General features: G+C 32.7%; 1 protein-coding gene across 9 annotated transcripts in view; it reads left to right on the forward strand.

The window, feature by feature from the left end:
• Positions 1–13,424, forward strand: part of NBEA (neurobeachin) — a 667,980-nt gene that overhangs the window by 430,902 nt on the left and 223,654 nt on the right. For all 9 annotated transcript variants that reach the window (XM_044249587.1, XM_044249579.1, XM_044249580.1 and 6 more), the window contains one exon: positions 9,649–9,773. In XM_044249587.1, coding sequence (XP_044105522.1) covers positions 9,649–9,773 — 125 coding nt within the window. The remainder of the gene's footprint in view (positions 1–9,648; positions 9,774–13,424) is intronic.

The following is a 13,424-nucleotide window of genomic DNA, read 5'->3' on the forward strand; positions in this document are numbered from 1 at the left end:
TCAATATCTGCTGGTATTTCATCAGTGTTCAGTGTCAACAGTCTTTAAAATAAAAAGAGTATAATAAGCATGGTTTAAAAGGAACCAGTAGTTCCATAGAAGAGTTGATGTCTGTTCAAATATTGAAAACCCTAAATATGATCCAAGACTGACTCAGTAATCTAAAGTAATTTCCACATAATAATGGGAAAAATACCAGAAGAACAAATCAGAGAACAAATATCTCAAACTTCCCAACTTCCTCCTTCAACAAAAATAAGAGGATGGATTTTAGATTTTAGAAGTTACAGATAAATATTTTTCATTGTTACTTAGGCTTAAATTTTTATGTGAATCAAGAAGTGTATTACTCATTTAATTAGCATAAGGATTTTTTTTGTTCGTTTTACTTTAAAACAGTGAAAGAAACATACTTTAAAATAGTTTGAAATGAACAGGATATGGGATTTTGGCATTAACAATAGTGATTTGAAAAAAAAAGATATGACAGAATGCAGTTTTATCAAATCACAATTTAAACTAGTTTGTGATATTCAAAGGAAGAAGAACTTCCAGTAAAATGCAGCGTTTACTCCGTCATTTATTCTTTGAATTTTGGTTACTAGCCGTTAGTGTTTATGTTCCTCCAGGAGAGAAGGAAATGAACTGGCAATGTCCTTTTCCCCCCGACAAACACAGAGAAAAGTGGTGTATTCTGTATTATTCGCTTGCAATTCCATCCCTGACCTCACTTGCCCCATATGCAGTATTCTCTACCACAGGTACAGAAACATAGCTGCTTGCCTGAGCATTGGTACAGGAAGGTCTTCCCCAACTGAGATAGAAATTAATCTTAGGAAAAGGATCCCGGATCCTTCTTTATCAAGAGTTCTTTGGGGAACAGAGACAGTGGAGAAAAAGTGTGTTTTTCATCATGAAAAGTAAATAAATATAAAGGAGGTATAGGATATGCTGAATTTGGAAATTTAAAAAGTTGATTCATTTAACTTCATTATCTGTGTGAATGTATAGGCAATTTTACATATCGAAATATTGAAATCTCAGTATGGTGAGGACATGTTTAAAACTGAGCTTTATTTTGAGATAGCTGTAGATTCACATACCGTTTAAGAAATAAGACATTTCTCTGGAATTCCACACAAATTTTAGGATGATTTCACTTATATGTGAAAGATAAGGAATAGTGCCGTGGACCACAGGAGAAGGGAAGGAAAATGGAATGGGAAGAAATCAGAGAGGGAGACAAACCATGGGAGACTCTGGACTCCAGGAACCAAACAGGATTACAGAGGGGAGGGGTGGGGGAATGGGGTAACTGGGTGATGGGTATTAAAGAGGGCATATGTGGTGATAAACACTGGGTGTTATTTATACACAGCTAATGAATTGTTGAATACTACATCAAAAACTAATGATGTACTATATGTTGGCTAACTGAACATAATTTAAAAAAACAAACAACAAAAACAAAATAAGACAGATCCCATATCCCTTTTACCTAGTTTCGGCCAATGGTAACATCTTGTAGAACTACAGTGTGATATTATAGCCAGGGTATTGATACAGTTAAGATACAGAACATTTCTATTTTCACAAGGATCCCTCACATTGCTCTTTTATTGGCAAAACCCACCCGATTCCTGACTCTCTTTTCCTAAAACCCCAGGAGACACTAGTTTGTTCTTCATTTCTTCACTTTTGTCATTTCAAGAATGTTACATAAATGGAAACATACTGTAGGTAATTTTGCGCGTGGGTTTTTTTCAATCAGCATCCTTCTGTGAAGATTCATCCAGGTTGTCCTATGTATCAATAGTTTGTCTTACTTTCCTGCTTACTAGTATTCCGTGGTATGGATGTACCACATTTGTTTAACCATTTACCAATTGGAGGACATTTGGGGTGTTTCCAGTTTGGGGGTATTACAAATACAGCTGCTTATACACATTTGTGTCCATGTTTTTCTGTGAACATAAGTTTTCATTTTTCTAGGATAAATGTCCATGAGTATAATTACTGAGACAAATGATAATTGCATGTTTAATTTTTTAAGAAAACTGTTTTCCACCATAACTATTCTATTTTACATTCTTGCCAGCAAACAAATGAGTGACCCAGCTTCTCTGTATTTTTGCCAGCATTCTGTGTTGTCACTTTTTATTTTATTTTAGCAATCCTGATAGGTGTATAGTAAATATCTCATGTGGTTTTAATTTGCCTATCCCTAATGGATAATATTATTGAACATCTTTTCATGTGTGTATTTGCCATCTGTATATCTTGTTTGGTGAAATGTCTCTTCATGTATTTTGCCCGTGTTCTATATGTATAGTTTACTTTTTTTACTGTTAGGTTTTGAGAATTTTGCATATATTCTAAATTTTAATTCTTTGTCGGGTAGGTAGTTTACAAATAGTTTCACATACTCTTTTCATCTTAATATGTTCTTTTGTAGAGCAAATGTTTTACGTTTCTATTTAGTTTCCTTTATCAGTTTTTCCTTTCCAGGCTTGTGCTTTTTGTGTCAAGTCTACAAAGTCTTTACCTAGCCCTTTACCAAAGATTTTCTCCTTTTCTTACCCCCAATTTTTATAGTTTTACAATTATACATAATTCAGAACCATTTTAAGTTAATTTTTTTAAAGATAAGAGATTTAGGTCAGGGTTTTTGTTTGTTTGGTTGGTTTTTTGTCTCTATTTTTTTTAATTTGGGGGGATTTTTTTTTTTTCTTTTTGCCTGTGGATGTTCAATTGCTCCAGTACAATTCACTGAAAATATATCTTTCCTGCATTGAATTGGTTTTTAACTTCTATCAAAATAAGTTGGTCATATCTGTGTAGGTTTATTTCTCAGTTCTCTATTTCATTAATCTATGTCTATCCCTTGGCCAGTATCTCACAGTCTTGAACTATTTAATGTCTTGAAATCAAATAGACTTGTTCCTCCCGTTTTAACCTTCTATTATATAAATTTTAAAGTAATCTTGTTCATATCTACTAAAAACCTTGCTGGAATTTTGATAGAAATTCTGTTAAACCTGTATATCAATTTAAGGAGAATTGATATTTTTACCATGTTGAATTTTCCAATCCATGAACATGGTATGGCTTTCCACTTTATTTAGATATTATTCTCTTTTTTCATCATTACTATGTAGTTTTCATTACACAAGTCTTCTACATGGTTTTTTTTTTTAGATTTATCATTATTTCTCTTTTTTTGTAATTTTAAATTAAAATTTTCTTTCACTGTTCATGTCTTCATTGCTAGCATATAGAAACACAACTGATATTTGTGTGTTTATCCTGTGACCTTGTTAATCTTAGTCATTAGTTTCAGGAATTTTTGATAGATTTTGTGTGATTTTTTACATAAACAATAATGTGATCTGGAAATAGAGACAAATTTTATTTCTCCCTTTCCTATTCTATATTCCTTTTCTTCTGTTTTGCCATATTGCATTGGCTAAAAATTCCTGTACTATGTTGAATAAGAACTGTGAGAGCAGATATTTTGTATTTTTTACAGTTTTAGGAGAAAATCCTTCGGTCCTCACCTTTAAGTATAATTTAGCTGTAGCGTTTTTGTAGATGCTTTATGAAGTTGAGGAAGTTGTCTTTTATTCTTTTTTTTTCTGAGAATTTCTTTTCATGGATGCATGTTGAATTGTGTCAAATTCTTTTCTGTATTGACTAATGTGGTCATATGATTTTTCTTCTTTAGCCATTAATGTGGTGGATCATATTAATTAATTTTCAAATACTGAGCAAAACTTGCTTCCCTGGAATAAACTTCATTTGTCATCATGTATAATTTTTATTATACATTGCCTAATTCTATTTGCTAATATTTTATTAAGGATTTTTAGTCTATAGCCATAAGGGATATTGGTCTAGATTTATTCCTTTGTGCTGTCTTTGGTTTTTATTTTGGTAATACTAGCTATAAAATTAATTAAGAAATATTTCCTTCTCTTTTTTCTAGGTGAAATCATGTATAATTGAGGTCGGTTTTCTTTAAACGTTTGATAGAATTTTCCAATAAAACCAAATGGCCCTGGAGATTCTTTTGGGGCAGTTTTAAATGTATTAAATTTTCTTAATAGTTACTGATCTATTCAAATTATCTATTTCATATTGAGTGAGTTGTGGTAGTTTGTACTCTTTGAGGAATTGGTCCATTTTGTTTAAGCTGTCAAATTTATGTGTGTAGAGTATTTCATATATTTACTTATGCTTTTGATGTCTTCAGAGCCTGTAATTATATATGTTGTTTCATTGCAGATATTGGTAATCTGTCTTCTCTCTTTTTCCTTTATCAGTTTTGTTGGTATTTTTTAAGACTCAGCTCTTTGTTGTATTGATTTTTCTCTATTGTTTTTCTGTTTTGAATCTTGGTGATTCCTATTTTTATTCCTTTTTTTAAAAGATTTTATTTATTTATCCAAGAGAGAGGAAGGAGTAAGGAGGGAGAGAAGGATCATGAGAGGGGGGCAAGGTAGAGGGAGAATCAGACTTCCCACTGAGCAGGGAGCCTGATGCAAGAACCCGGGATCATGATCTGAGCTAAAGGCAGAAGCTTAACAAATTGAGCCACTGGGGGGCCGATTCTTAATTTTATCTTTATTATTTCCTTCCTCTGCTTGTTGCTCTTCCTTTTCTATATTCTCAAAGTGAGAGGTTAGAGTATTTATTTGAAATATTTCATCTTTTCTAATGTATGTATTTGTACTATAAATTTTCCCATCATTATTATTTTAGCTGTGTCCCAGAAACTTTGATATTTTTATTGTAATTTTTATTCAATTCATTTTATTTTTTGTTTTCCCTTGATTATTCTTTTTTGACTGAGTTATTTAATAGTGTGTTGCTTTAGTTTCCAAGTGTTTAGAGAATTTTTTTCTCTTGCCTTTCTGTTACTGATTTCTTTTTGTTCCATTTTGTAGGATTGTACCAGTTCTTCTAAGTTTGTTAGATGTGTGTTGTGGACCAGCATATGGTCTATCTTGGTAATATAGGTAATATAAGTTCCATCTACACTTGAAAAAAATGTGTATTCTGTCATTGTTAGTTGGAGTATTCTAAATATGTTGGTTTGTGATGGTATTGTGTTCTTCTATATCTTTGCTGAGCTTCTAAGTGTTCTATCAATTGCTGAAAAGAAGGGTATATATTCACACACTATAACTGTGTATTTTTCTTTGTCTCTTTCAGTTTACCAGTTTTGCTTGACTTGTTTTGCAGATCTGTTGTTTGGCACATACACGTTGGGATTTGTGTCTAATTGGTAGATTGGCCCTTTTGTCTTCATAGGGTCCTTCTTTGTCTCTAGTAATTTTACTTTTTTCTGTAGTATGTGTTTATCTGGTATTAATATAGCCATTCCTACTTTCCTTTGATTAATGTTTGAATGATCTTTTTTATTCTTTTATTTTCCACCTGTCTATATTAGTATATTTGAAGTCTGTTTCTTATAGACAGCTTTCTTTTTAAAACATTATTATTATTATTATTATTATTATTGGTTATCCTTGTTTTTTATTGCTCTGTTTTTCCTGTCTTCCTGTGGATTACTTGAACATTTTTTGGAATTCCATTTTGATTTATCCATAGTGTTTTTGAGTATATAGCTTTATATAACTTCTTTTAGTGGTTGCCTTTTTAGTGACTGGATATGTATTTTATCAGTCTACTGTTGATGTCATTTTACCAGTCCAAATGAAGTATAGAATCTTTACTTCCTTTACATCCCTTTACCCTCCCCCATTTATAGTATATCTGTCGTAAATATTACCTCTACGCACACTCAGAACCACAGCAGATGGTGTTGAAATTTTTGCTTAATGATAAAACATAATTTAGGACACTAAAAAAAGAAAAGGAAAATTTATATATTTACTCATATTTTGGTTATCATGTTCTTTTTTGCTTCCTGGTGTTCCAGTGTTCCTTTTATCACTTCCTTTGTGTTTATAAGACTGCCTATAGCCAATTTTTAGACTAGCCCTGATGGCAACAAATACTTCATTTTCCTTCATCTGAAAGTTCTTTATTTTTTATTCCTGAAGGATAATTTCACTGGTTGCAGGAAACTGAGTTGACAGTTCTTTTTTTCAGCACATAAAAAATACTTGGCTATTTCTTCTGGCCACCATAGCTTTTGATGTAAAATATGCTGTCATTCTAAGTGTTTTATATCTATAGATGAGGTGTCATTTTTCTCTGGCTGTTTTGTAGATTTTTTTTTTCTTTATCCTTTCTTTTCAGATGTTTAATCAAGATGTGTCTTGACATAAATTTCTTCAGATTTATTATATATGGAGTTTAGTCAGCTTCTTTAAATCTATACATTATGCTTTTGGGCTGGATTTAGGAAGTATTCAGCTATTATTTTTTAGGGACTGTTTCATCCCTGCTCTCTTTCCTTTCTCCTTCCAGAACTCCAGTGACCCAAATATGTTAGATGTTATAATCCATAGATCCCTGAAGCTTTGTTCATTTTTTTTTTTCAGTCCATTTGCTCTGTTTTGCAGATTGGGCAGTATCTATTGCTCTATCTGCCATTTAACTAGTTTTTTCATCTGTCCCTTCCATTCTGTTGAGCCCATCCACTGAACTTTTCATTTTGGTTATTATATTTGTCAGTTCCAAAATACTTGATGCTTTTTTACATCTTCTAATTTTTTGCTAAGTGAGACTTTCTGTTTCTTTCCTGTGGCTTGCTATTTTTTTATTTGCTCCAAACACGTTCCTAATGTTCAGTGAAGCATTTTTAAAATCACACATAGTTTAGAACCCTTCTCAGAAAATTTTAACATCCTTGTCATCTCAGCGTTAGCATCTATGGATGACTTTTTACATTCTGTTTCAGATCTTCCATGTTCTTGGTGTGACAGGTAACTTTGGATTGAAGCAGGATATTTTCTTATTCTTCTCTGAGATATTTTGTATCTTATTAAAACCTCCTATTTTAGTTGATGTTCTCTGACATCACTTTATTAGGAGAAATGGGGAAGCACTGCATTTTTACTGCCAGGTGGAGGTAGAAATCTAGTTTCCCCACTTGAACTCTGCTGACATCCAGAGAGTGAGCAACTCTTCATTACTACTTGGCAGGGGTGGGAGTTCCCAGCTCCTGTGTGGTGTCCACTAATGGGGGTAGCCTCATTTGTGCTGATCAATGGTGAAAGTCCTAACTCTCTACTAGGCCCCCACTGATAGCACCACAGTGGGAGGGAGAAGGATACCTTATTACCGTCTAGCTGGGGCAGGGGAGAGGGGTGGATTCCAGGCCCTCCACATGATCTCCACCGACCTCATGAGGGTGCGATGCCTTGTTACCAGTCAACAGACATAAAGTCCTGGTTCCCTGTATGACCTTCTCTGATACCACCCTGGTGAGGATGTTAGGATTCCACCTTGGTTAGGGTTCAGATGTAGGCTTCCCACTAATACATTTTGGTGTGAGTAAGTGGGTCCACAGTTTCTCTTTGGTGTTTGGCTGGAGTACAATAGTTGTCTAAAAGTTTTCTGTCTTGTTGGGCTATACCTTTTTTGGTTCTTTGGCTAGAGAAACCAGGTTTTGGGGGGGGGCATTTTATTTATTTATTTATTTGCTTGTTTGTTTATTTTGGTCTACTCCCATTAATCTGCCTGGGTTGTTAGCCTCTTTGCTTCAGAGTCTAGGATATATTAGGCAAAAAGATGACCATGGGTGTTGTTTCTTAGGCCCTGGGGTTGTTAGCCAGTCTGTCTTCTGCTTTCCACCTTTCAGAATCTTGGTATATTTGTTTTACATACAGTGTCCAAATTTTCTCATACTTAATAGGAGGAATATAGAAAAGTATGTGTATAATTGGAAATTTGAGATAACATTAGATCTGTCTCTCCTGCTGAGTTCAGAACTTAACTTTAACATACTCTTAAGAAAAATCTTTATGGCAAGATTTAGCAGGGTCTTCCTTAAACCACTAGGATTGGTTTTATTTTTAAGGATAGAAATGGTCCTATTTTATTTCATTTTATTTATTTATTTAGAAAAAGAGAACACAGTGGAAACAGGGGTAGAGGCAGAGGGAGAGGGAAAGAGAGACTCTTAAGCAGGCTCCATGCCCAGCATGAAGCCCAGTTCAGGACTTGATCTCACAACCCTGAGATTATGACCTGAGCTGAAATCAAGAGTCGGACACTTAACCAACTGAGCCACCCCCCTGTCCCAGAAATTGTCCTATTTTAAATTAGTGACAGAGGCACTTAAAACCCTTATTTCTTACAAAAATACAGTTATAATAATTACAATGAATAGAAAAACAAGTATATTCAAATATACGTCAAACCTTATAATTTTAATATTCGTTTTCGTTTTGTATAGCCCTTACCTTGTTACATTCTTTTATAATTAAGTAGTGGAAAACAAAATTATATAGTTATATAATCCAAAATGTTTTTCAAAAGTAAATTATTGTTCTCAGTGACTGTACATGTCTGTATATCTCCAAAGTACCAAATTGGTATAATTAATTCATTGAATATATATTAAAAACATTGTATAAAAAACAGTATGTTCTGTCTTTGCACTAGAGAAACAATGAAGAGCAAAACATACATAGTTACAGCTTTAATCAAATGTAGTATTTTTTACAATAAATGGCAAAATAAAAATGAAATCAAATCTTCTATGAAAGCATTTTATGTGTTTTTATGAATAGTGCTGCTCAGGAAAATTAGAATATTATCTCTTTAGTATGTTACTCCAGATACTGTAAATAGAGAAAAACAGACTTCTCAAACAGTGGCATTTATCACCAGTGTTTATTGAAATTAATTTGAAAGCAAAAATTATATCATGAAACATTCCACTGATATACAATGAACAGATTTCAGTATCTTCTGAACTATCTCTTGGATTTTTAATATTGGTTTAGAGCGTAACATGGTTTAGGCAATGTTACCCAATGAAGGCTATGATTGTTAATGGTTTATATTAGCTGAAAGCGGTAAAATCATCCAAGGACTCTGTTAGTGTTAGAATAATAATTTACCAAGACAATTACCACATACTGGAATTTTTTGCAGCTCTAATTCAGTATTATTAATAATGGATAAAATTGCACTTTTCTCAGGTTGCTGTGGGCAGCAGGGAATTACTTCAATGAATATTTCAGCACATTATTTTAATCATTGTTCCACCAAATCCAACTGGGCAATATTTTATGGTTCTTAATTCAGTCTACTAAGAAACCATGGTCATTAAATTGCAAACTATTTGTAGTGAGGTCTATCCTGTGATTTACAAGCCTTGTTAAAAACAGTGTAAAAGAATGAAAACTGTGCCATTAATACTTGTAATTTGATGCTGCATTTGTTACTAAACCCCCCATGATGAATGTTTTCAGTAGATGGAAGAACATTGTAAAGAAAGCATAACTGAGTGTTACTATGCTTAAAATACGAGAATGTTACTATTTTAAGTTTTGGTCATTTGTACAGGAAACGTATGTAAACACAAATGTAAAAGATAAAGATCTCCAAAATCATCTTAATTTTCCATTGAGACCAAGGAAATAAAGCTTTAATGTTGTGTAAAAAATATATTTCCCATTTTACATTGTTATTAATAGTGATGACTGTTTATTTCCTCATTCCTAGCCAACTGCATGATTTCTGGCGTTTGGATTACTGGGAAGATGATCTTCGCCGAAGGAGACGGTTTGTTCGAAATGCATTTGGCTCCACTCACGCTGAAGCCCTTCTTAAAGCTGCAGTAGAGTATGGTCAGTACCAATGCCTCTTACACAAAAATATTCTGGATATGACATGACTCTTTGTGGTTGATAATTCATTTCTTACCTAGCATTTAAAATTCTCTAGGTTGTAAGTCAAAAATACTGTCTTCTGCTTTATCCTTCAGCATCATGCAGGTGATGCTTAACCCAGTTTTTCGCCTGTGATGTATTTTAGAACTTTCAGCTTCTTAATAGAGTTTATATAACTCTATGTAAGACTCTGCATAACTGATTATTACCCAACATCCATCCATCTCTTACAGCCTAAACCAAGAGTAAAGTGAATTTCTTTTTCAGTGCCTTTTCAACTTTGGTGACCTAGACACAAGGTGTAAAAAATATATACAATTGTGATCGCATATTCAGACTTAAATATTTTTATGTATAATTTGTATATGTGTACACACACTCATGTATACTATGTGAATATATATATATATGAAATATATACACACATATGTGTGGTGTTTTTAGGAATATATATGCACATATTTGTGTATTTAACCGAAATAAATGCCTTATTAATAATCTTATTATGTAACATTTTGTGTTATTATTCTATTCTTTTCAGTCTAAAAAATAAAATTTAAATAAATAAATAAATAAAATAAAATAAATCCTGCTACAATATGTCCATTTAAGTTCCCAGTCCTCCATTGGGTTGCAAATAAAATTTTAAAAAGACCATCTCACATTAAAGATATCAATTATCACACAGTAGAACTAACCCTAATTTGTCCTTTAAAAAAGTATTACAGGGATGCCTGGGTGGCCCAGTTGGTTAAGCAACTGCCTTCAACTCAGGTCATGATCCTGGAGTCCCAGGATCTAGTCCCGCATGGGGCTTCCTACTCAATAGGGGAGTCTGCTTGTCCCTCTGACATCTCCCCTCATCTTCTCTCTCTCAAATAAATAAGTAAAACCTTAAAAATAAATAATAAAAGGTATAATAAATAGAAAATACCAAAATATTTTTATAATTTAATAAAAATACTGCATTTTTAAATTACATTAATATTTGCTGTCTACCTGGAAATCTAAATAGGATGGTTTTGTCCCATTTTTAAGTTCTCTAATAAGTTTAAGTGTGATTTATTATCTCAAAATTTTATAAATTCTATACACTCAGAAAACCATTAATGAATACTGTTTATTCATTTTTGTTATTAACCACTTTTATTCTTACAATTACTTTATTATTACTATGTTAATTTTCATTTACTAGAATGTGATAAGTGAGCCATCTGCTTTAAAATTTGCGTAATTTATAAACATTCATAACTGTTCATGTTCTTGATGGATTAAACAGAGAAAATACTTAATCCTGTTAAAAAGAAAATGTACAAAGCTTTTGCAATTTGTTGTGCAAATAGTCTGTGAATTGATATAACTTAGTAAGAGTCAAACATAATTAAATAAATACATGAGGATTTCATATGAAACTTATGCCTAAGATAAAAATTACAGCGTAACTTTATATAGTAAAAGTAACTAATGGAAAGAATATACTAGAAAAAAAGAGAAAAAATTAGGAAAAAACCTTACAGTAGACCAGTACTATAGAGGATTTCTTTAATCAGCAAGAGAGATCACCAAAGGGATTTTAGCACTTAAGGTATTTAGCACTTAACTTGAGGTCTTGTATTTATGCTTAACATGAGGTATTATCTTTATGCTCTACAAAAGAGATTCTTAGAAATACCTACTTCAAGTGGCATGCTTTATAATATGAACTTAAAATAATTTAAACTTCATTGCATATACCTAGTAACTTAGACTTTTTCACCAACTCATCCTGTTTGAATTCATCCCATTTGAAAATAGAAAACTCTAGAGATAATTTATAACAGAGTTAGGCTAAATTGATATTATTTGTGATGATGAGTTGCCAAAGGTTTAATTATATGGATCCACATTTTACTACATTCAGCATTCTATAGGTCCTTTTAAAGAGTGTCTTAGAAAAAAAAATGGGTTTCTCTGTAAAAGTGGATGCTTTAATTTATAAAATATCTCTATTCTTAAACCATTGTTAAAGCCTATCAGAAACAAATTTTAAAATCTTTTAAGACATCTGGTTGTCAGGTTTTGGTAATATAGTATCTATTGTTAATGAACCTAAACTGAAAATAGTAGTCTAACTTTGAAATTGAAGGAAGCTCTGGGTGATACTAAATATTCTCTGTATGTGGTATGAGAGTATTTTAAAATATGTAGCAGTATATGAATTTTAAATACTGAATCATCATCAGTATTCAGAACTTACTATCTCTACTGAGTTGGGTTCTTTGATAGAAGGAAACAGGGACATGTTTTTATTTTATTCATATCTAGAACAAAGACCACATGTATGCCATAAAATATCCAAGGAAGCTATATGGTACCCATGCCAAAGTTATTATCACATCCTTTTTCTGGATTAAGGTCATGTGATGGAAGACAAAGGAGAACTAAAACAATTCTACCTGCAAAACAATTCAAGAGCATACCCCTTCAGCCTTTATCACAGTTCACATCAGCGGACTTTTAGAATCATGTAGACAGTAGGGAGTAAAATGTGGAGGATTCTGAAGAGTGAGTGGGAGAGTACTCCCTGGTGTGATCTGTTCAAAGAAATAGAAGGAGGTGGGGCATCTGTGTGGTTCAGTTACACGTCTATCTATTGATTTCAGCTCAGGTCATGATCTCAGGGTCATGAGCTCCACATGGGTCTCCATTCTCAGTGGGGAGTCTGCTTGAAATTCTCTTACCCTCTGCCTCTGTGCTTCTCTGTCTCTCTCTCAGTTAAATAAATCTTTAAGAAGAAGAAAAGAAAGAGGAATTACAAACTGCCAAGAGAAAAATGTATTACTGAATCATCCTCCAAACTCTTAATGTGCCTCCTAACCTATAAAGTTCTTTCTTCAGAAGAAATAGGAAACAAATATCAGTAATTATTATAAAGCACTTCATCCTATAAAAATAAGTGTTATAAACCTTAATTGAAAACATATTTTGTGTATTTTGAATAAAGCTTTTGTATTCACATACTACTAAAATATTCATATAAAAGTCAAAAATTCTGCCCATCATCTGGCCACTCTGCCTGCCTTTAAACATTTAAATATGTTTTAAGTATCTTAGAGTCTAGTGGTATGTAGACTAACACCCAAATGATTGAATGATTTGGTTTGTGTAGATATAGAAAAGGTATATTTTTTGTACAAACCTCCACATTTTGAGAGGACTTGTAGGACAAATTGGAATTCAATATGTTCCTTCCTCTATTTTAAATATTGACACTATTTCAGTTTCCCTATGCATTCTAACTTGAAAGTTGAGCATTAAATACACAGAAACTTTGCTATAATCTCTGGTCAAAAAAAATTTGTATTCCTCTACATTGTGGCAAAAAAATTCTTTTAGGAACAGAAGGAAATATTATGAGTGGAACTTTCATTGTGGCTAGAAGTGTTTGAATCAGTGATCAAAGTTTTCAGAATTTTAAACAAGTTGTACAAGCTGAGGAGGTAATCTTCAATTACATCGATAGGGAGTACTTACATGGCCATCAGAGCAGCCCCTGGGATTTTAACACTGGTCAGGTCTCTCTGTTCGTTCCTAGCATACTCAGTTTCCACACTGTGAGCCTGGATTCAT

Source organism: Neovison vison, chromosome 5 (genome assembly GCF_020171115.1).
Source record: "Neovison vison isolate M4711 chromosome 5, ASM_NN_V1, whole genome shotgun sequence".
Lineage (NCBI taxonomy): Eukaryota > Metazoa > Chordata > Mammalia > Carnivora > Mustelidae > Neogale > Neogale vison.